Source organism: Aquila chrysaetos, chromosome 10 (assembly GCF_900496995.4).
Source record: "Aquila chrysaetos chrysaetos chromosome 10, bAquChr1.4, whole genome shotgun sequence".
NCBI lineage: Eukaryota > Metazoa > Chordata > Aves > Accipitriformes > Accipitridae > Aquila > Aquila chrysaetos.
Window position 1 is genome coordinate 6,003,897 of NC_044013.1, and position 24,514 is coordinate 6,028,410.

General features: G+C 41.1%; 1 protein-coding gene across 1 annotated transcript; it reads left to right on the forward strand.

Moving 5' to 3' along the window:
- Positions 1 to 872: 872 nt before the first annotated feature.
- SEC62 (SEC62 homolog, preprotein translocation factor) lies at positions 873 to 20,249 on the forward strand. The gene is made up of 8 exons (XM_030028368.2): positions 873 to 977; positions 9,371 to 9,479; positions 9,866 to 9,971; positions 12,599 to 12,809; positions 14,440 to 14,532; positions 17,092 to 17,152; positions 18,061 to 18,180; positions 18,810 to 20,249. The coding sequence occupies exons 1-8, from the start codon at positions 942 to 944 to the stop codon at positions 19,274 to 19,276; spliced, it is 1,203 nt and encodes a 400-aa protein (XP_029884228.1). The 5' UTR covers positions 873 to 941; the 3' UTR covers positions 19,277 to 20,249.
- The last annotated feature ends 4,265 nt before the right edge of the window (positions 20,250 to 24,514 follow it).

A 24,514-nucleotide genomic window follows, 5' to 3' on the forward strand; every position in this document is an offset into this window, starting at 1 on the left:
TTTGAAAGGGCTGGACAAGACGATACAGCACTGCACATACTTTTCCATCCCAAAGTGCCAGGGTGTGGTTTGGAAATATGGAGCCAGGATAAACCATAATACATTTTGCTAACTTGAGTGATCTCATAGCGAAAACATGTGTGACAACCTCTGACAAAAGGCCATTTTACTTTATATAGGTTGCCTTCTGACTCTAATTCTGTTAAGTATACGAGCAGGTCTGAGCAATCAGAGTCTGTGTAAATAGGTAACAACTAACAAAGGCCTGTTACCTCGAGCATCCTTAAGGGCCAATGTCCTATTTAGGAGTAACAAAACTAAACACCTACTTTTTTTTTACTGCCAAAGAGCTGGAGCACCTTTATTCCAGCAGGATAGGCTAGCTCTTCAGATACCAAGAGACACCCCTGAGCGCTGACGGGCACCCCACCTTCGTCCAGCCAGCGGACAACACGGCCGGGACGCGGCTGGATCGCCGCCTCCTGCCCTGGGTAGGCCCTGACGCGCAGCCCTGGCTGCCTTCGAGGGAACCGGGCGGCGAAAAGTCCTCGATACCGATTTGGGAGTTGGACTTTAGACGGTGGAGCCTGAGCACCTCGGGGTGAAGCCCGGCCACGGAAGCAGGAGAGGCCGCATCTCCCCCGCGGGGAGTTTCTGATTAACCAGACTGCTACAGGGGGACCCTGACAGCCCGAAGTGGTGGTGGGGGGTGCCCAGCCCGCTCCCCTCGGCCCACCGGGGCTGCCCACCAGAGCGGAGACCGAGCGCGGGGATGCCGCGATCCGGCTCTCCCTCAGAGACCGGCACCGCCCGCCGAGGGGGCTGAGGCGAGGCGAGGCGAGGCGGGCTGAGGGGGCGCGGTTTTCCCGCCGCCTCTCGCGAGGCCGCCGCCGCCGCCGCCCCGCCCGCCTCACGTCACCGGCGGAGCAGACGGGGACAACATGGCGGAGCGGCGGAGGCACAGGAAGCGGATTCAGGTAGCCGAGCCTCTCCCTCCCTTGCCCGGTTCGCTCCCTATCCCCGTGCTCAGGGTGATCCGGCCCCGCCGGGTGGGCTGCGTCGGGCGGCCCGGCCGTCCCTCAGAGGGGATTCCCCCTCCCCGCCCCGGTTCTGCGGCCTCGCCGTGCCGGTACCGGGCGGCCCGCGGGAGCCGGCGGTGAGGGATGGGTCCTCGTCTCGGCCGCCGCCGGGGCAGCGGGAGCCCCGCAGGCGCCTGGAGTGCCGGGCGGGAGGGGGGTGCGCCGTACCGGAGCTCCGTAAAAGCCCGGGCTGGCACCGGGCGACAGGTTTTTTCCTCAGAATTTTCTAGCAAATTCGTAAATCTTAGTAAATACTGAGAAAAGCTGGAGCCCGCTGGGCGGCGGAGAAGCGCAGGGAGGAGCGTTTCGGGGGTGCTGCGGGTGCTGCCGCCCCGGGCCCCCCGGCCGCGGCGGGGGTGTGAGGGGCGGCCGGCGGGGCCAGCCCGGCCCATCCGTTAGCGCCGGCGTCCCGTTTATCCGAGGGCCCGGCGGTTCTGCCCTCACGGGGTCTGCGGCCTCAGAAGCACATCGTCTTTCTCCGTGACCGGCGGGGGTGAGAGATCGAGCTGTTACCTGGGTTTAATCGCCGTATTATACTTAGGATCTCAGCCGTTACCAGTGTCGAACAATAGCTTAATGTGGTAGAACAACACTCAGAATACGCAGGCGAGCAGCCGCCTTTGCCTAGAGCTGACACCCGGCGTGTCTGTTCCAGCGATTGGGAAGCAAAACACATGGGACAGATGGTATCAGCATCTTAAAAACAAACGTGCCCCAGCCAGGAAATGATGTGGTAAGGAGAGGAAATTTGTTTTTAGAAAACATAAACAAACAACCGTGTCTAAAAATAGACCTAATCAGCTTTGAGATCATGATAAAATGTAGTGGTAATTACGTGGTGTCACTTAAAGGCAAAGTGAAGACTGCTCAGGTATTTTCACTTACCTGCAAGTCTGGACTTCTCAATATGTAACTTTAACAGTGAGTTTTACAGAGGTTTTAATGCATGTTTTGGGCACAGTTGCAGCATCAGTTAATATAATGCGCGTTACCGTTATGTATTATTAACTCTTAACCCTAAATAGTGTTTGGGATTTATTGCTCTGCTGTAAGTGGAGATAATCACGAGAGAAGTCCTAGCGCCATTCAACAGCACACTTCATATGTCATCCTTCTGCTCGGTTGCCCTCCCTCCTTTCTCTTCCTCGTTCTCTTCCTCTCTCCTTTCCTCTTCTCATCCTTTCCCTTCCCAGCCCACTTTCCCTTCCCCCAAGAAGATGGAGATGTGCCTGTACTTGTAATGGTTTCTTTTTTCCCCCCCTTTAATTGAAATTACTTCGGGGGGGGGGAGAAATTAAAAGAGTAATTAATCAAAATCTTGTTAAGCAAGCCTTATCAATCACAGGCATTCAGTGAATTACTGTAAAACATTACAGAATTATTCTCTTTTCATAATCATTATAGGCTGTCCCTTACCAAGGATGACAACAGCTCAATAAAGCATCCATCAAAAACAAATTAAATGTAATTTAATGTTTTGTATAATACCCAAGGCTGTGGTCTTGCAGGCACTTAAGCACATGCTTAATTTCCAGCCTGTTAGCAGTAAAACTATTTCCCAGATTGTTAGTAATTAAATTGATGTCTCGGTGTTAACACTTAAGGTTTAAGATTGTGGCCTAAATTTGTGATATAATTATGCAGATGAATGTGTATTGCATCTTAATAGTTTCCCAGTGTATGCCAACAACAATGGGAAGACAAGACAGTGAATAAAGAATATCGTTGAATGCTCAAAGGGTGTTCTTAATTAGTCAGTGAATAAAACAACATGTATTTTTCTTGGTAGTTGGTTTTGGGTGGGTTTTTTTAAGCTTTTTGAATTTTATTGGCATAGTTACAGTATGATTATCATGTTTCAGGATAATGCTGCAAGTTTCTTCTTTTAAAATGAAGTCTGGGATTTTTATTTGTAGGTGTTTCAAGTGCTTTAGAAGTGTGTACTTATTTTAGGGTGATGTGTACCCTTAATAAAGAGATTATTTTTCATACTGTATGCAAGTCTGACATTTGAATACCCCATTGTAATTAAGTAGAGCTGTATTTCTTGACAAGAGTAGAGTTCTTAGGAGGAGACGGTGTGTTTAGCTGTGGAAGAGGCTGATGTAATAGAGTTCGATTACAAATACTATGTGTACAGAACCTGGGTTCTGAATAATTTTTATAGGTTTTTATGTCTGCCATCAGGATTGAAATCATGGTAGTTAAGTCAGCTAGCTACACGTGAGGTGACACATGAAAAAAGTCTCAATAAAATAGTTCAAAGTTCTGTCAAGTCTACTTTCTGTGTTTTCCATCAGAAGTGATAATAGGCAAGATTTACTTTATAGAATGCATTTTCCTAAAAAGACACATTGACCAACCTGTAATAGCTTAGACTTTTCCTCTGGTGACAAGCTGAAAGTTATGGAAGTTGCAGAAATCTTAACTTCAAAAGTTTGAATAAAGACATTTTAGAGGTACAGTTTTCAAAGTGTCATTCCTGACTGTACTTTAACTGTAATTAACATGGAGATTACTTCAGACATGCGGTGGTGAAAAGAGTCTGGTCTGTAGGATCCAGATTGCTCAAGCCAGTGGGCTTCCACGTGATAAAAATTTCTGAAATCGAGAATGCTTGCTGTATCTAAAGGACTTATTAAAAGAAAAACAACATATGTTACCTAATGGCTAGTTTAATATTTTTTCTTTAGACAGATACATCTCAAAAGATGGGAGGTGTCTTTGAATGCCTGTTAACTCCAGCAACCTGATCAAAGCTATTTCATACCTTGGAAAAAAATATGGTTCCATAGGTATCCTGGAATATTCACTTAAGCACAAAATCTTCAGAGTTGGTTACTTTGACAAGCATTCAGCAGTAACACGTGGCACTTTGTTGGCAGGTCTGCAATTTGACTGTTAAGTAGGCATTAAGTTTTAATTACATTGGCTGGATTCCATTGTGCACGATTTTATTCGGCCCATGTGAAGTTTGGTTTATCTTTGCTTTGCAATTAATAGCACTTGCATAGCACCCTAGTGCTGCGTCCTTTGCTCTAGAAATGTTAATGCATATAAATACTGTCCTTATGAATAGAGAAAACAGTTCTTAGGCAAATGTGTCACTGCAAATTGATGGCTGAGGTGGCATCAATGGCGTGTACATGCCATTAATGACACATGCCTTCCTTGTTGACTTTTTTTTTTTCTCTTGAATTACTGGATTCAAGCTTTGAGATTCTCCTGGTGAAGGATATCTACTAGTCAATATTAACTGTTGTAGCCTACAGTTCTGTTGTGTCTTGATTTGGGCTCGGCTGGAAGGAAAATGTGCAACAGCTCCATCACTGCTTCATGTGCTACAGTTTTTTGTGAATAAGTATGGAAAGGATCTTCAGAAATGACAGTACAATGGTTTTCCAGTGACACAGATTTTAATCCAGCTTGCCTATTTGTCTTTATTTTCTCATAAATTCTAGTAAAGCTGAGTGGGATGATAACAAAGGGGAATGGCTAAATAGCTTCTTTGAAAGTGAGTGGTATCAGGTGATAAAGAAGGAAGAAACAAAGGTTGAGGTGGGGGAAAACGGAAAAATAGGAATTAAAAGTAGCAGCTCCACTTGTCAGTAAAACAACAATCGCTGTCTTTTGAAAAATCTGAGTTACGTTTTTGGAGGTGGGAAGGGAAAAAGTCAAAACGACTGGCCTAGGGTTAGAAGAGGACTGAAGCTGGCATGTTTTGGTTTCAAAGTACTGTACATTGCTCCTTTGGCATGTGTTTTAGAACTCTGTGTGTTTACAGCTTTTGATCAAAAAAATTGGTGATGGCTGAAAAGAAAGAAGAAAGAAAACAAATACTTTTTTTGTCCTATACATATCCTATAAAAATAAAATATCCATTAATCTTTTTCTGTAAAGAAAAGTTAATGTCTTGTGGCTAGCACACAGCCACGGTAATCCAGAAGAACTGGTTTCTCTGCATGGCTCTGCCACAGTTTCTTTTAAGAGACCGGAGGCAATCCACGTACTGGTCATCCATGCAAGAGTTGGACAATTTTATGTTTATTAGTCACTGAAGAAAATATAGATGGAGTCCTAAGAGCAAGTCTTAAGACCCTAATGTGTTTGTTTCCCCCCTACCCACTCCCACCCAGCGTTCCATCGAATTATGCTAGTTCGTATGCTTTTTCTCTGTCCTGCTGCACCTTGATTTATTTTAGGCAAAGTATAAATGTTTCAGCAGGATGCATGAGTACCCCCCACTCTCTTGCCACAGAACATCTTCTAGTCTAAGGTCCTGAGAGTCAACAGGGAAAGGAAAAAGGTAATGTTGCGATTCAACCCAAGCTTTGATGTGCTCAAACCATCTTCAGAGAAGATGATGGTAATGCAGTTGTCGTGTCCTTATAATATGAGGAGAGATATGAGGAATGGAACATGGGTTGACATAGTGTCATTTTTGACATAACATCTCAGCTTGAAAAACAGGCTGCGCGTGACAAATGTGCTTAAATTTCTTCTTTTCCTTATCTGAAAACTGCATAAACTATTAGGCTTCAGAAGTCTTCTCTGAGGGACAGTGTTCTGAAAATCTAGGTTCTCAGATGTAGGAGCAAAGAAGTAAAGAGGATATTAATTTTATTGAAATCAAATAATTTTGATGACTCCTTTGAAACAGAGGAAGATAAATCCTTGTAATGTGTTTGTCTGCACATGAGATAACTTGTCTTGTTAGTGTAGTCATCGTTTACTCTGTTCTGATTTTCGAGAAACCTTGTTTACATTACAGTGTTGTGGAAGGAAATCATCCTGTCTTGGGTTGTGCCTGTCTTCTCGCAACTGTGATGCAAAGGGGAAAAAAAAATGAGTGAAATTTCAAAGCACAAATATGCTCTGGCCTTTTGACATCCATTGAGTGATTCCGAGGAGTAAGACAGCCTGAATAAATCATACTTAGGTAGAGATGAGAGGGAGAAGGAAGCTCATGGGCAAACTAGTTTTAATAGCTCAGTTCAGATGGTTTTATTTTTAATGTATACAGGCCTCTCTTCTGCTGCAGTCCCAGCTGGAGGTTGAATTAACTGGAAACTACATCAGTGTATTGAAGGAAGTTCAGAATGCACTGTGCTATACTTTGATTTGGGAGATGATGGTAAAAAGTGAATTTGAGTAGGGTTTTCCTTTCACTTCAGTGGGTCTGGAAGGTCCCTAGGTTTGAAAAATCTCTGTGTCATTTTATGAATACATATAGGGCAGAATTTTGATAGGAATGCTTGAGAATTATTCTTAAAAATTCTAAAATGTTAGTGCATTTCTAGTAAGTAGGTAGACTTGAGCACTGCTTTTCCTGTCTTCCTGTAGATGGAGTTCTTCTGTCTAGACAAATAAGAAATTGGGTTTGATTTTTATTTTTAATGGCATTCTTCCAGAGTTTGTAAATTATCAGGGATCATAAATCTCTAAATTTTACATGCTGTCTAGTGACAACATGCAGTTTTCCATATATAAAATTAAAGTAGATGCAAGGGTCTAAACCAAAATCTAGAGCAGAAATATTTGGAAGCTTGACACTATCCTATTTTTTTATTAATTGAAAACAGTTTAATCATAGAATTTTAACTGAGAAGACATTTTACAACATTCCAGAAACATATTGCCTGAGGTGTTTCTTGAATCTTTCTGTCTTTCTTATAAAAGCAAACTTGAAATATCAGAAAGTTTTCATGTGCTTTTTAAGGCTGTGTCATCCGTTTTAAAGCTTTATAATTTATTGAGAACTATCCCTTGACTTCATTTGTATAATCTTTTTCTGAATGTATAAGGAGGCTTAAAATGCCTGGGTTTTGGCTTTTTTTACAACTGAACATAAAGATCAGTTGAACTGCATCTTGAAAAAGTTTTGCTTAGGATACTGACATTTTCAGTGCTTTTGTTGATTTCACTTTATGGTGGAATGCAATGTTATTTTCTGTCAGTCATCTGTTTTAATATTTTAACAGAAGCCTGGCTCTGCAAATAAAAGGGATGAAAATAGGATGAAAAATGGCGATTAAATTGCAGGGGAAACTTTCACAGAATGAGTTCAGTTAAACTGGCAGTCTCTCTCACAGGGAAGCGTTTTTTTGTTTGGGATGTTATGAAACTATCCCACAGAAAAGGACAAAGCAATAGATAGTAAGGAGCAATCAAAAAAAAAAATCTCCTGGTGCCAGCCACTGCCTGTGTAGCGCATCACATGACCTAGCAGAATCATAAATATTTTAGGAAGAAAAAAACAAACCCAAAACCTAGCAGAGGAATTAACGTTGATGTATCTGTAGCTTCTCTGACTGTTTTACTATCTGTGCTGTGAAGAACAACATTTGCCTTGTGAGTTGTTGTTCCAGGTTTAATTTGCTGGTAGGAAATACTAGAAAAGCATTATTTTGAAATACAATTGCTGCATGTAGTCATCAGTCTCCATGGTGGCTTAGCATGTGTGCCATATGGTGATGATGGTACACGTTCACTCATTTTCCCTAAATGCATTGTAACTGATTCTATTGCTATTAAACCAGATCTGTTTCGGTACCAAACTTGGTAGCATCATCAGTGATTTACAATTGCTGGTACAACTGTACCATATAAGGGGACATCAAACCACAGTATATAAATTTTGTGCATACATGCACTGTTAGTTGTGAATAGTTCTCCATGAGTTATACACATTTTTTTAAATTGTGGGGGGAAAAAAGGATTGAACATAGAGAAAGCGTTAATTTAATCTATATGAGGACTGTTAGGGTCATCTGGCTTAATTTAGGCATGTTTTTAAAACTGTCTAACTGGTGAGTATGAGAGCATATTTCTGCATACATATAAAGAAATTAGGCTTAAAAAATGTCAGTCATTTCAGAACTAACAAACTATGGAGTGCTTTTGGTCATTTGGATATCTTATGTCTATATTATTCTCTTTAAAATTGTCCTCAGATAGGAAAAGCAATAATCCCATCTAGAAGGATAATTCATTAACCAGTTCATTTTGAAAGTTAGCTGTGCAAACTGTTGAAAATTAACAGCTCTCACCGTCTGAGGTTTTTATTCTGGTGTAACAACACGTATTTGACCTTGCATTTTCACTTCACATGCTTCTTGCGGTATTATGATTATACATCTTAAAAGCAGTAATGGAGGTTGTATACGTTTATTGACCTTTGAAAACATTATGTCTTTAGATAGAATCTTTGAATTCTATATATTCCTGTAAATCACCAATCTGTTTTGTGGCTTCTGTAATCTATTTCTTTGGCCAGCATGAGAAGAATAGGTACAGAAAAGGTGCTGGCAGTCTGAAAAGATGTCTTAGTGTTTTGCTGTTATTGATCTGTGAGTAGCAGGGGGATTTGGAGAATTAAGCTTTACTGATTAAAAGCACTCTTACAGAAAGGAATTTTTGAGGAAGTTTGCATGAGTCGGTGTAATATGCCAAATGTTTGTTTCAGATACGTTTTTGTGAAGCAGGAACATTAGAAAGGTCTTCCTTTCCTGCTTACAAATATTAGGTCTTAATTTTACATAATTAAAAATGCCCATCTCTATCCTTCTGTCTTACAAATGTTTGAATTCTGCTACCTCTCTGCAAGTTGGTAAATGTACAGAATTTATGAATGTGTGCAGGTGAAGGGCTTCCTTTTCCTAAAATGGCTGTTTTGACATTCATGTACTTCATCCTGCTGTGCTTCATACTGATGTTCCTCATCTCTAGATTGGAAGAATCTCCTCGGTGATACTCTGAAGTTAAAAGTCATTTTGTAGTCATGCAGTGGTACTGAAATTTTCTAGCCAAATCAACTTCTTTTCAACGTGGTTTTCTCCTCTTTCACATGAAATTCAAGCTGCTTTGTATTCTGTCAATATGCCTGCATTGCTGTCATTTCATACATGCTCATTCCTCACTCTTGTTTTTCTTTGCTCTCAGCTTCACAACTGTTTTCATCCAAGTTTATGTGCCTTAAGCAGCTTTCCATGTGCCCAGTGCTTTCCTCTTAGTTCCTCCTTTAGTTTGCTCTTTTTACAGAGCCATTAAAGGAGTTTGTAGCTGTTACCTTCAGATCATCTAACTTCAGAATTCCTGCTTTTTTACTTTATGTAGGCAGAAAGTTCTTGGGAAAAATGACTTGCCCTATTTTCACATCTTTTACCTTTTATTTGTTATTTATATATGGCCATAAAATGATGAGGACTTTATAATATCTGATTTTTGACCCCAAATGAGTCTCTTTCCTATGTGTTTAAAACTGTATTAATTTTGCACTTTTACTATTGTAGGAGGTTGGTGAGCCATTCAAAGAGGAGAAGGCTGTTGCTAAATACTTACGTTTCAACTGTCCAACAAAATCCACCAACATGATGGGCCACCGAGTTGATTATTTTATTGGTAGGGTTACTTTTAACCAGAGAATTAAACTTTCTTCTTCTAACATTGTACGGGGTGGGGGGGGGGGGCTGTTTTGTTTTTATTATTAGTGCTTTATGTAGTAAGTACTGGTCTTACAGTTTGGTTTTGAAAACTTATCTAGGCATTAGATAGCCATAAAATTAATACTGGCCTGAAGTAAACACAATAAACTTTTCGCTTTGTGATTTAAAAGTGTGTAGTTGTCAAGAGTGCTGTGTTTCAGAATAGTCTTACTCTAAAGATTGAGAGGATGTGGAACATCACCAGAACCGACTGACTGGTTGGTTTGTGCAAGGAATGTAGACTAAATGTTAAAATAAATGTCATTAATTTTAATGCATTTTTAATTCCATTTTTCCCTCTAGCCTCAAAAGCTGTGGATTGCCTCCTGGATTCTAAATGGGCAAAGGCAAAGAAAGGAGAAGAGGCTTTATTTACAACCCGAGAGTCTGTAGTTGATTATTGCAACAGGTATGACCTCGCCCAATTTGTCAATTTTATTAATGAGTATAGTTGTCAAGATGCCTTAGTTATTTAGGAACCAATTTCACTTAGGCTTTGTGCATTCTAAAACATTTGTGGTTGTATGTAAAAATAATGATTGTATTTTTATTACTCTGTTTGAGGGTGGAAACAATGTAGTTTCTTCATCTTTGTTCTCAAAACTCTCTCATGTTTTCATTATGCTGCTTGGGGCAGCAAGATGAACAAAATTATTTTCCTGAATTTTATAGTTATTTTAAGTTAGTAGGGTTAGAGCTCTCAAATCTCTCCTTCCCATGTACCTAGTCTGCCATCATGGCAGGAGCTGGCCTTGGAGGTTCAATTCATGTCTCTCAAATGGTGAGTCCCTGCTGCTTAGTGTACTTGAAGTGCTTTGTTTAGATGAATGGCATATTGTGACTGTACCTCATTTGGGGCAGACACATAGGGTTAAGAGGACTGTCTACACTTGGAGAGTTCTGTGAAAACTATTTAGAAATGAAGAATAGGGCTGATATTTAGCCTTTTTTTCCTGGCCTCTATTAGATAGCCACACAGTAAGGTGAGATTCTTCTACCCAGTTCCAGGGCTGAGGCAGGGCTGATTCTGTGTTTGAACTTTAATCCTTTTGCTGGTTTCTTCAAGAAGTTTAGAAAAAAATATTGTTTTAATGCAAGCATAAAAATAAGTTTTCCCTTCCAGAGTCTTTGGACTGAGACGGGAGTCTGTATGTTTGTTCTTCAGTTCCTAAAGCATCAGATGAGACAACAGTTGGTTAAGTCCTTCAGCTCCAGGAGTGTAAAGAATGCCTGTGTAGTGTGCAAAGAAAATCAGTTCAACCCTCTGTTCCCTGGCACTGACCTTTATCACCAGTATCATTTTGTGCCCTGATGATCCATTTGGCACCGTACCATGTCTGCAGTTTGGTTTCTCTTGCTCGCTTCTATATTGCTAATAACGCTAAGGCCACCTTTGGTCACTGAAGCTGTTCTCAGAGTTTTAAACATTAGCACTGTCTACTTCCTTTGCCTTTTGGAAGGGATGGAGGAGTATCTTAATACAAAAATAATCCCTTCAGTGTAAGAGGCTGCTTAGGCCCTTATTAATATTAAAAACGAGTACCTTAACTCTCTTGGTGAGGCTGTTGCTTGTTTTACCTGCCCTATCAAACAAAAACCAAACGCCAGATCCTGTTCCTTCATTCTGTGTCAATTGCATCGATCAGTTGCATATTTAAAACAAGTTACTAACTGAATTCATAATGCTGTTCCAGTACATAAGGTCTCCCGGTACACTTACTTATTGATCTAAGTTCAGTAAGTTTTCTTTTGAGGTGTTTTGTTCACAAATGAGCTACGTCAGTAATACTTTGTTCAGCAGATCTACAGAGGGTTAACAAGTTGGGAATCGGCAAGCAATCTGGACTTCATTAGTTATATCAAGGTCTGTCCCGCTTCAGGACCTGGCTGTTGGCCGCACTGATACCATGGCTGCATGCTCTGAGCAGTAGGTCTTGCACAGCACTCTCTTTTTATCTTCCATCAGAGGCAGAGGTAGCTCCTGCAAGTGAAAGAGCAGTTCTGCAGGCCAGGCTTGTCCTGTGGGCTGCTCAATACCTGAGCCCCCTAAACTTCCAGCTGTGAAGAAAAGTAGTTTCTCCCAAACAAGAGATTTTCTGTTGCTAGGAGGAGAATCTGTGTCAACAGTTGTCTGAAGGAAGTTTTTTTTACATACCTGAAACAACTCTGCTTGATAGTCAGCATGCACATAAGTTAAATTGGTAGAATGACTTCTCTCTCTTTAGCGAGTTTTCCTAATTCAACAAGCAGTCCAGCATAAGGATTTGGTCTGCAGCAAGAGATGAAAGAAATCAAGGACAAAGCAAATCAATTTGATGCATAGGATGAGGATTTTTGGGGTGTGTGCTTGATTTCACACCCCACTGCTTCCTCTCAGTCTGAAGAGCAGTATTCTGCAGTGCTTTTCCTATTCTGAGTTTGGCTATGATCCTTTCAAGGACGTTACTTGTTGGTGACAGCTTTAGGACTACCAAATACTACTTCTTGGTGCCCCACTGGCCATAGATATGCTTGCTATAAGGTATGTTTGTAGCTGATGTGAATGGAATGCTTGCATATGCACCACAGTTTCAACAGCGTGATTTTATTCATCGTGCACCACTTACCAAAGAACCTGATAAGCTGTATGTCCACTTTCTTATTTTTGCTGTGAAATACATTGACGTGAACTCGAAAATAAATATTGGATGGAGTTGCATCAATGGGAAAGATAATGAAATTGACCTGGTGGCTTTCTCCATCCTACATCCTGTGTATTCATTTATATCTATGCAAAATGCTGCCACAGAAAAGTATAGGTTTTACCCAGTTTTGAACAGATGAACAAAAAACCACAGAGCAAGGGGTGAGACACGGGATAATTAGGTCTGTTGTATTTAGTTGTAAATAGAGCAGATGATGGTGACCTCTGTCTTTCAGTCACACTATTCATGTTTTTATTAGATAATCTAGGATGGTATCTAATAACATAATTGAGTGTAAACGTTATTATCACAGCCACACTTAAATGTATCATTTAACTTTTTCCATTTTAAGACTCCTGAAAAAACAGTTCTTTCATCGAGCATTAAAAGTGATGAAAATGAAACCTGACAAGGATGCAAAGAAAGAAAAGGAAAAAGGAAAGGCTGAGAGTGGGAAAGAAGAGGAGAAAAAGAGCAAGAAGGAAAGTGGCAAAGAGGAAAAAACTAAGAAGGAGAAAGAAAAGGAAAAGAAAAAGGATGGTGAAAAAGAGGAGTGTAAGAAGGTAAGTACTATCAGTAAGAGAAGAGACAAACCTGTAACAGAGAATACGTTAACTGACTGTTAAGGTTACATTGGCTTAAAAATATGGTTAGTTGTTCTAAAATGTGACATACCTTTTTTTGCCTGTTTTCATCTCTAAAATATGCTGCTTTTTTTTTTTTTTTTAACTTTGGAGTTGTTCTGATTTTGATCTAGATCAAAAAAGAGGCTTCAGTTGGGCCTTTGTGTACCTCATCATCTTCTAATGTGGGCTGAGTTAATCAAAAACTGTTTCTCTTCAGCTGTAGCGAGCAATGATGCTTTGTACAAGTCTACGTTAGCATAGAGAGAGGACACATAGGCATGTGACCTAATGTCTCAGAACAGTGCAGCTGCACATGTGAAACAAAAACAATTTTGCAGTGTTTGGTAATAAGAATGCTTGGAATGTAATATTTGATACTTGGTGCTTGTAAATAGCTCTGTAGTAGTGGGCTGTTTTTGTGTATGACAGCTCCATTACTAATCTGCATAATGCCTAGCTTTCACAGACTTCTGATTTACTTTCTTTAAAGTTCAAACTATTATTACTGTACAAGTTTTCATGTGTTTTTTCATGTTTTCATTCCTGATTTATTAGCAGAACAGGAATCCTAAATTAAACTATTAGGGATCTGCAGGAGAAACTTGATGAGGGCATGTGTTTTTTCTTCTATATGCCATGGTAGGAATCCAGTGAGAGTTAGTAGGATAGTGCTCAAAAGTTACTGCCATTCAGACACTCCTAAGTGAAATAATAGCATGTTTAGTGAGAGGGTAGTCTACGTGTACAAAGGTCTAGATCTCAGAAGAAAGCTACATGGCTAATACAGAATTAAAACAATCTTGCTGGCAGTCTAAACATAGAAGCCAGTAGATTATCTAACTCTTGAGGTACTTTAAAATGCTGGTTATGAGAGTTATGAACTCCTCCAATTCCCTGTCATCTGGAGAGTTACATTATTAAATGTAATGTTAATTTTTAAACTAACCATTATTTATTGAACTGGTATTTTGGTGGATTATATAAGCCAATGGATAATAACTTGAACAACAACAGGACAAAAATCAGGAAGTTAATTTCAAGCAAAGAAATGAGCAAAGAGAAGGAAGCAGGAGACAGGGAAGAGGAAGCACAAGATCCAGAAAGAGATTGAGGAGGATAGAGAATAAACAGGCAGAAACTGATTCTGAAAGGAAGCCCATGTGGTCTGTATGGCACCAAGGTACCAAATAATAAAGTTAGTGATTATGAAGTGTTGTACCCTGTTCTTTGTATTTGTGTAGACTTTCTGTTAATATTAGTGGAGCTTTGCTATCCATTTGAAGACATAATGTAATCCTGAGGTCATAGTCTAGTCCTTAGACACTAACTAAAAATAAAATTTCTCTTTCCTTACAATTTTCCTTTTATTTTTGAGGTACCCAGTTGGTAATAAATGAGCACAGGAGGAAATAACGCATCTTTACTTAAAAAAAAAAAAAAAAGGTGTGAACATGATGTTAAGTTTCTGAAAAGTTATCAGACTCAATATATTAAAATAATAGAAATTAAAACCCTCTTAATTTTTAAAATTATTTTTTTAATGTATATAATTTGCGTTTGTCCTCAGGATGAGACCCCAGGAACACCCAAGAAAAAGGAAACTAAGAGGAAATTTAAACTTGAGCCACACGAAGACCAAGTTTTCTTGGATGGAAATGAGGTAATACTTACAGGTGCTTTCTAACTTTTAGTGACAGTGTACTATTTTCAGATAATAAGTTAATTACTGGACTTCTGCAAACTCTTTCTTGACATGTTGAAAGAAAAATTAATGGCAATGTGATGGCTGATCTTGAAACATCAGATTTTTAGATATTTGCAAGGAGGTTGGAGGGAGATAAATGTAGGACAGTAACTTAAAAAATCTAAAAGAAACCTTAATTGCCAGTAGATTACGTGTTAGCGGCCATGAGGTGAAATGTTTGTCTTCAGGGTGTGATGGGGTGTTGGAGCAGGCTGCCCAGAGCCTCCCTGCCCAGAGGCTTTCAAGACTGGACTGGGTAGGCCCCCGAGTAACCTGGACTGGCCTCACAGCTGACCCTGCTTTGAACAGGAGGGTGCCCTAGAGACCCCCTGAGGTCCCTTGCAGCCCAAATTATCCTGTGGCCACTGTCATGCTGAAATATTTCTAAACAAAACACGAGCCCTTTAGAGCAGGATGTTCAATCACAGGAGGGGAAATCAAAAATACCTGCCGCCCAGAGGCTGCCTGACTTTGTGATCCGAGCAGGTGAGTGACGCTTAGGCATTCCTGAATTCTTATCCTGGCTTTACCTCTGAAATTATGGTCTTAAATACTTCTCTGTACTTTGCTTTCCTGGAAGACAAAGAATTTAGTTCTTTAACAACCCTGTAACATACAGAGTCGTATTTGTGCTTTTAAGATTCGAGTAAGTTGTAAGTCTTTACTTCAGCAAAATTACACTGTGCTCTGTGTTGATGCTGTGTGTCACTGTACTGGAACCTCCCCTAAGATTATACCTTTGGTTATAAAACATACATGGCAGTGAGCGCTGTAAATAAATCACTTGTGTGGAAAATGTCCTTCCTTTATGTATCTTTATTTTACTCTTCTCAGTCAGTTCTTTTACAACCTGCCTTGCTCTGTTTCATCCCACCTTGTATAGAAGCACACCTGCCTCTGATCTTCCCTATTGTCTTTTACATGGAGTAACCGGGGTGGCATGCAGCATTCAGAATGAGGGTGCGGTACTATATTTGCAGTATAACAGTATTTACTTCTTGTCTTAACATCATTTACTTTTTTGTTTATTAATGAGCTGACATTTTTTTAAGAACTGCAACTCCCCAAATCTTTTTTTTTCAGTAGTAGCTAATTTAGAGCCAATCCTTGTATATTTACATAAGAGCTGGTTCTTCCCTTTTCTTCATTATTTTGCTCTTACAAACACTGAGTATTACATACTACTTTATTGCCCAGTCACCAGTCATGATCATCCGTTTGTTTGGGCTCACAGAACAGTTGACTGGCAGCAGAGCTACACCTGCATATGGTCACCTTTCACACCCTGTGAGACGTAGAATATTAAATACTTGTTGATCATGCTGAAAAACTGTATTACTGCCTCCAAGGTGTCCTCCTTGTAGTTTATATTAAGGCTTCTGCTATGAGGTTCCTGGTTTCTAGTAATCAGCAGCTTCTTTTCACAGTTAATAATAGCTAAGATTCAAACTGTTTAGTTTGGTAAGAAAAAAAAAAATTCCTGTTTTTCTAGTTCAGAAAATCCTGCACTTTACCAAGAAGGTTGTTTTTTTTTTTTTTTAATAAGGCTGAGCAAAGCTGTTTCAAATGTATCCACAGTTCTCACACAAACATTTGGTACTGAGTGTTGCAACTTTAGACATGTAGATAACAGCGCGCTGTGGAAGAGCGGGTACCAGTTACGCTGGTCTGAGGCCATCAAATGGGACTGAAGCTGAACTGAGCGTTTCAGCTGGGTGCTTTGTTCCATATGTTCAGTCTGGTTTTTTCTCTTAATGGAATCTCTTCAAAGCTAGAAGTATTTTTTTTGTTTCCACTTGGTGGACCCAAGAAATTTTTTCTTTACAAAAGTTATTTGGCTTCATGCCAGACAACATTAATGAATAAAGAAAAATAAAAAACCCCTTGATTCAGTGATATTTCTGAATCTTCTGTATCCCCATCGGTTTTACTGTCTGGCTGCGTTCCCTGGGATTTTACATCCCCTGTAAGTTACTGTGGGTACAGCTTCTTTCATGAAGTAATTCTTTGAGAGATCTGGCCTGAGATTTGCACTGACTTTCTTACACGGTGTGGGAACTCCTTCCCTTCCTTCTTCCCCTCCAGCACAGCCAGTGCCCTGCCCAGCCCTGCTTTGTGTCCTGCCTCAGAGGCACGGTGTCCTTAGGCCTCCTGCCATGAGGCTCAAATTATGATCAGCCCGTAGCTAAGGCAGTTGCTGCGGGCACACAGGCCTGCAGCCCCTTGGCTGGCTGTCTCCTTTTGCACCTCTTTAACTGGCAGAAACCTGTTTCAAGTCCTGTTCAAAGTATAGCCCTACCTATGCTACGCGACCCCTTGCCCTGCTCCTCTACCCCGATACGGTGCTGACCATGGGGCCATTTGTTCAGCACCAAGTGTTACAGCGTGGCAGTAAGGGTTTGCATGAGGCAATAAAGGAAATCGTTTGTCAGAGAGCTTGTTTTCCAAGTGTAAACCAGATTATGTCTGTTGTAGGTGTACGTGTGGATCTATGACCCTGTTCACTTTAAAACTTTTGCCATGGGACTTGTACTTGGTAAGTAAGAGTAGATATTGGTGAGCGTGTTGTAAATGTAGACATAGTATCAAAAGCCTTGGGGAAGTTTGTCTTTTTCCTGGACAAAGCTTTGCTCTTCAGTTTCAGCATGATTTGATACCAATCATATATGAATTTTGATCTCAGGGTGGAGGGGCTACACATGGTAGAAAGTGAGCTGAAACATGCTTTAGCAGGTGTCTGAACTTGCACAAGTTTGCAAGCTGTTGATTTCCGTTGCTTTAAGCTAATGAGCAAGTTGTCCAGTAGGCAAATGGGGGTTATATACAAATGTGGAAGATGTTAAAAGGCATTATTTCAAACTATGAATGATACCTTTCTGACCCTAGAACTTGTATTTGTGTAGGATAAGCCCAATCGGCTAATTTTATTTTTTTCATCTAACTTAGTATTGATGTTAACTGACATCAGTGAGCTAACAGATCATCGTACTGCTGGTCTAACACCCTTGACCTCTACCTTCCAGCTTCCTCCCCTTGAGAGAACCACCTTTCCTGAGAATCCCTGTCATCCCTTGGGGCCATATTCAGGCCTTGGACCATTCCTTGGGGCCACCATGATCTCCACCCAGCTCCCAGCCCCTGTTTCCTGCTGCCCTGGTTACAGGCAGCTCCCTGCTCACCTTTTTGCTGGTGCCCTCTCCTCAGGGGTGTTCTCTTTGCTCTGTTGACTCAGCACAGCGAGTTAGAGTTGCTGAATGTGTCGTCTCTCTACCTGGTACGAAAACGGGAGCGGTGAAGGTTTCAGGCGAGGCCTAAAATACTATCAGTAACTCAATACTATGCTAAGCCGGTACCTTGAATAAATGGTAAGCCTAGAACATTTATGCATATACCAGGAAAAACTAATCATGCTTCTCATGCTTCTGTCCTTATTTTCCTATTTAGTGATTGCTGTTATAGCTGCAACTCTGTTCCCGCTCTGGCCAGCAGAAATGCGTGTTGGTGTTTATTACCTCAGTGTAGGCGCAGGATGTTTTGTCGCCAGTATTCTTCTTCTTGCCGTTGGTAAGTGTCAGTCATATCCACTTTATCAGGGGGTGAAGTCTAAAAGGGCGGATAGACAGCCTGCTTCTTAAAGGTGGTCTGAGATGTGTGACACTCACTTCCCAGGGCGTTGTTGTTGGCCACAGCCAGGCCGATTCCGTGTATGTATTTCCCTCCTGGCCACTGGGTGTCGGAGTTGTGCCACAGAAAGAAAGCAAGCGCCGGCTTGTGTCACCTGTTTGTGCTTCCTGTATAGTGGAGACTTGTTTACTGCCTCCGTTTAAAAAAAAAAAAAAAAAAAAAAAAAAAAAGGGGGCAAAACAAACCCAAGAACTGTACATCAGACCAGATTCAGTGGTGAGAATGGTGTGACCAGGATTTTAAAGCTTTCTTTGGCTTGTATTTCTGTAGCAGGGGTACTGTAGGGGATTAAGAGCTAAATCACAGATAAGATACTTGGTTAATGGGGTGGGGGAGATGTGGCAAGAACAAACTATTCCACAGTGCTGTTGCAGAGTGAGATTTTCCCCAATGTCACCCCTGTCCCTGGCCTGGGGTGAGTGTTAGTAGTGGGCATCTCTTACACCATAGTTGTACAGTGTGGATGTTTATAACAAACGCCCAAATTTCTCTTTTCCTTTTTTATACAGCTCGCTGCATCCTTTTCCTTATCATCTGGCTCATCACTGGAGGAAGGCATCACTTCTGGTTCCTGCCAAATCTTACAGCAGACGTGGGATTCATTGACTCCTTCAGGCCCCTGTACACACACGAATACAAAGGACCAAAAGCAGACTTAAAGAAAGAGGAAAAATCAGAATCCAAAAAGCAGCAAAAACACGACAGTGAGGAGAAATCAGATAGTGAGAAGAAGGAAGAAGACGATGGGAAAACAGAAGCAACGAGGAACTCGGGAACAGACGGCTCAGGAGGAGAGCGACATTCAGACACTGACAGTGACAGGCGTGAAGACGACAGGTCCCAGCACAGTAGTGGAAATGGAAACGACTTTGAAATGATCACAAAAGAGGAACTGGAACAGCAAACAGATGAAGGGGATTGTGAAGAGGAAGAGGAGGAGGATACCGAAAGTAGGCCTTCACATGAAAAATCATAACTCACTGTGGTTTTGGGACTAAGTATGTGCAAATAGTTGGATTTTCTTTGTTGGCTGATCACCAAAACATAGACCCTACCGTAGCATCTTTGTTTGCTGAAATATACATGTTACCAAACAGTTTTATATCTAGTTCCTTCATTTTTTTTAACCATTAACTTGATTACTTGGTACTATGTTAATCATTAATATCCATTGACAGAAGTTTTATCAATCTGACAAGTTTTCTATTGATTGATAGATTGCCCAGATCGTCCTCAAACATACTGAAAAACATAGTTTTCTGGTACTTGCATAACTGGTCAATTAGTTTAGCTTCTCAAACTTGCTTTTGTAAAACAGGTAAAAGTTGAATGACCAAATCTCAGATTATTCCTAGTTATGCTCATTTGATAGCTAGTTAGGTAAAGCCCTTCTTAGCCCACAGCTTTCTTGGTATTTTTCTTGATTGTATTTTCAAGATTGTGAAAACTTTCCTAAGAAAACTAGTTTTAGCAGAAGTATTTTGCTGAAAATATAAAAAGCTGGTAGCGCTGAATTTGGCTGCAGTGTTCTCTGTTTCTCCAGACTGTGTGCCAGCAACTGAGGAAATCCAAACTGGTTTTGTACATCTGGTTCGGAGAAAGATGTCATCTCCGGCAGGTGAAGGAAGCAGCACGGTTTGGGAATTATGGCTGTTTTCTTTCTCCTGCTCCGTCATAATTAAAAAAAAAAATGTATTCTGTACATAATTTACAAATAAAGCAAACCATTTACTTTAACTGCTACTTATTATTTAGAGATTTGATCCAGCATTCAGTTTGTATTATTAAAGCCATTTTGTGGTGTATCTATCAGAGAAGTGCAAGTCAAGAGGACCTCACAGAATATTTGTGTATGATTGGTAGCTGTTCCACAAGAGCTTTAGTTCTGTGCCAACATTCCATGTATTTGAGTATGAGTAAATTGATCTTTATTAAATGAAAGCAAACAACATAGCTGTACGTATGCCTTAATGTTAAAACTTTCTATATTCTGGAACTGGAGTACTTTTTAAACGGAAGAGGCAGGAGAGTATTCATCTGTTCAGAAATGTAGGTAACTCAAAGCCGATATGAAGTGACTGTTAATAATTCATTTATAAATATCTTGAAGTAGTTTGTGCAGTTTCTCTTCCGCATCCCTTTCTGCTGGACGTTTGGAGGATGTACTGTATGTTTTGGTTAACTAAGCACTGAAGAAGTGAAGACTTGGCATCATTCCTCTAGGTGACTTTAACTATAGATTGGATCGTCTCCCGAACCCACTCGGAGAAGATAAGGGTAAGCTTGACGTTTTAATAACTGACTTGGAGAACTTTTTTTCCTATCCTAAATTGCTTCCCCTTCCTTCCAGCATCAGTATTTTGGATGAAGATACTAATTTTTTGGATCATGCAAATATATATATACATCATAATGGGTGCATTGATAAACACTTCATGGATATGGTGTATTTGCTTCTTAAATCTCCTGAGTATTTACTCCATAAAGAAACAGATAAATTGGATCACTTTTTTTATTAATATAGCAAAAAATTAAAGGACCCATTACCTAAAGGGATTGACTCCTGGACAGTTGTGTGTTATCACTGATGAAAACAGCTAACGAAGTCCTGTTGCTGCCTCCCATACCTTACTGGGGTATGCGTTCTGTGATGATGAAGCATCTTGGCCAACAGCTGCCTTTTCACTCACTCAGGCAGCTGGTTTAAGATGCTCTCGACACTTGGCTCATACAGAGGCTGGTTTCCTTGGTGTTTGCATTTCACATCTTCATGTCTAGCACCGAGAACAGAGCTGCCTTTCTTTCTGTGCAAGAATCTTCAGCTCGTTGGCACTGTCATTCACGGTACCTCTGACCTGAAGAGCTAGTACTACAGCTTGCATGGCAACTCTTGCTTTTTACCGTGCAAGTGCAGAGTTACAAAAATCTCTGTACGGAAGGCATCCTCGCAGTTCATTACGTTAGATTCCTGCTAATTCCAGTGGGAGCCAAAACAAGGGTGGCTGACCTTTTGCATACCTGTCTTCAGAAGCCATTTACAAATGAGCACGGGGGAGAGCAGTAGTACATGCTGAACAGGGCAGAACACGTGCGCTGGCAGCGTCTCTAGCAGTGGTTCACAGCAGGCAGCTGAGCCACTGCCACTTTTTAAAGCAACCAATGCAGTGGATTTCAATTATGTTTCAAGTACGTTTCATCCTAGACGTGAAATAACGTCTTGAGGGCCTTGCTGAGAAAATAAAGTTTAAATGGTCAAATAATAAATACTTAGTGATGTTGCCGTCTGCTTCCTGTTAAGTGGATGTGGGCGATACGCCAGCGCTATCCACCTGTGGCCTGGGGACAAGTGTCTGGATCTCAGAATTAACTACCGAAAATTTGTACTGTCGCCTTAATAGAGTTCCAGGCTCACACAGCTGTAGAAATTGAATTGGCCTTAAACTCTTGATCTGCAGTGAACAACTGAATTGTCTGAAGTAGTGTGAAGAAAGAGATCTTGTCAGAGCTGTTCTGTGGTTAAGGAAGGGACTCTGTGACCCGTTCCTGTAATCTAGCATTTTCTACAAATATTCCCCAAATACTTCAGAATTATTTTGGAATGAGATAATGACAGAAGCGATTACAATGTGCCAATAATAGTAAAATTGTGAGTGGACTTAACGGTATCCTGACAAACGCTTCCAGTCCAAGGAGAGAAAAATCACAAAGGTACTTGGCCATGTTGAGTTAGTTAACAGGCCACTTTCGTATCAGGTGTTTCAAAGTTCTTCTTACAAATTTTGACTTTTAATTTCCAGAGGGTGACCTTAGGGAAACAAGTATATACATACATATATTTAGTGGAAAGTTACTGAAATAACTAGTTACTAAAATGTCATTCCTGCAATAAAATTTTATAGTGGTCTTACTGGTATTCCAGTGTTTTATATACCCAATATAAATTTCTGATTATTTTTCTTTGCAAGAAAATATGATTATTCCTAACTTTTTGGAACTAAAGAATTACTGGTAAAACACAAATGAGTATTTAATGCAGATCAGTATTTAGCGGAGGTGTCACACCCAAGTGTGCTCTGCTCTGGTGTGGATACAACCTCAGCTCACTTGTGGTGTTACGGTGTGCTTAAACAAAGGCAGATCTTTCTCTAGCAATTAAGAAATAATTAAAAATTATTCTTTGACAAACTCGCGTATTTCTTTATCTGTAGAAATGTTAGAGTGCTGGTGGGGATGCTTGTATCTGTGATGATAAGCAATTTTCTGATAGCAAAGTACCTTTGTAGCAGCTGCTCAAGGGGAACATTTACTTTCACCTGCTATATATCATATAGCGGATTTTTCTGATTTATTTTTTTTAATACATATATTTTATAGAATATATGTATATACACATTGCTCATTTAGGCCTGTTTTAGTTTCTGTTTGAAATCAGTACTGGATGGAGTTCATAGAGCACCACACAGCATGAAGGGCAGATAAAGAAAAATGGGGCATGTCTCAGTTCCTCAGTTAACTCTTGAATTATACTTTAACCAGGACTTGCCTGCCTTTTGTTAGATCAGGAGAAAGGCTGACAGAAGCACCTGCCTTATGTAAACATTCAATGTAGACAATGTAAACATTAAATGTAGAAGTGTGGAAAATATAGCTGCCTGGCTTAGCCCCTTCTTTTCCTTCTTGCAACCACCTGCGGTTCTCTCTGCGGCACTAAGCAGCGAGAGCCTTGCAGGGTTGCTCTGCAGCTCCTCTGAGCATTTAACGCTTTTCTAAAAGGGTCACAATGACAGCAAAGTGACGCTCAAACCTCACAGCTGGCATCAAAAGCACTGGGCAACAAAAAAACATCCTCTTCCCGCTGCCGTTGTTGTACCGGCAGCAGTTGGAAGTCCCCGTCAGAATCCCTCTTGGGTCTGTTGGCAGATTCAGTTCAAGTGAGCTGTTTACAGAGTGAACCCTTTTCATCCGCCTTGCTGTTGTGCCCTGCCCTTTTCCTCCCTTGTGCATTTGCGGAGCTGCTTACCCCTTGCTATCCCCACGCCGCAATTTATATACTCCAGCCGCAAACCTAAGCAATTTACAAAATAAAATACACCTAAATACCAGCCTGAGGAAAGACCCCTGTGCAAGAGTTAAGTATCAGTACGTACTGTTTTCCTCCCTGGAGATGCCACAGTGAGGACAGAAGACTGCCTTCCCCGTCAGGGGGTGTCCCAGAGCCTAAACGAGCTTTTGGTCCCTGTGGGCCTGACTGTAGATGCCACAGCCTAGCTGTTTGTAACAACAGGGATGTGTCCTTCCCCTCTTCCCTGTCCCCCAAATCCACCTTACTCCGATCTAGGTGCCCCACGTTGCTATGCGCTGCCATTAGCTTGGGGTAAAAGACAGGATTTTTCAAGTACCGCTACGTCCTGCCTTTGACATCCGCGCGAGCCCTGGGGCACACGCGGCACGCGCCCGTTCCCGGGCCAGCCGGGCTGAAGGAGCTCACGGCTTTGGCTCCAGGCGCTAGGAAGGTTTTGATACTGGCACCAGGGAGGCGTTGAGTCTGTAAGGCAGAGAGGTGCAGAATCCTAATGCATGGATCCAATGGCAACAATTGGTGATTTTAAAACGGTGCTGGCCCTTAAGCACCCCATGAGAGATGCTCTGGCCTTAACTTACTTATTAAGGGAGAGCTGAGTCCTTTTAACATCCAAATTCCCTTCCCTCTTTCACTCCTCCTCAGGTTAGTGCTTGAAGAGAGAAGGACAGACAGGCCATCTCAAGGTGGCTGAAAACACCAGTAGGACCCGCTCAAGAAGACTGGTTGTGAAATAAAGCAAAGTGGAGCAGATCCAGGACCCGAAGAGCGAGTGGTGTCCCTGTCTTGACTTTATTCATGGCAGGCCAGACCGGGGATGCCAAAGCCATTCACCAACAACTGCTTGAGGCACATTGCAGCATATAATTTCAGATCAACTTTTCAGATAGGAAGAGTCTATACATGTTATTTCTTTGAGTTCTAGAAAGCTTGTATTTGCCTGCCTGCCTTATATTTGAGTCGAAATTCTTCATGGAGTTGCACTGGGATAAATCCAGAGTAGATTCACAAATTCGTAACATCACAAAAAACAGGACAGGAGTCGGACTCCAGTGGTAATTCTTCTGCTCACGCTCTGTGGTCAGAAAGGAACGCTCCAGCAGGAGATGCTCAGGGACTGCGCCTCCTCGTACT

What these genes read in the sequence shown, in the direction of transcription:
- SEC62 (XM_030028368.2), top strand. Translation starts at nt 942, where the DNA reads ATGGCGGAGCGGCGGAGGCACAGGAAGCGGATTCAG. An exon ending in TGCCATGGGACTTGTACTTG is followed by an intron (nt 17,153 to 18,060) that starts GTAAGTAAGAGT and finishes TTTCCTATTTAG; the next exon opens with TGATTGCTGTTATAGCTGCA. An exon ending in TATTCTTCTTCTTGCCGTTG is followed by an intron (nt 18,181 to 18,809) that starts GTAAGTGTCAGT and finishes TTTTTTATACAG; the next exon opens with CTCGCTGCATCCTTTTCCTT.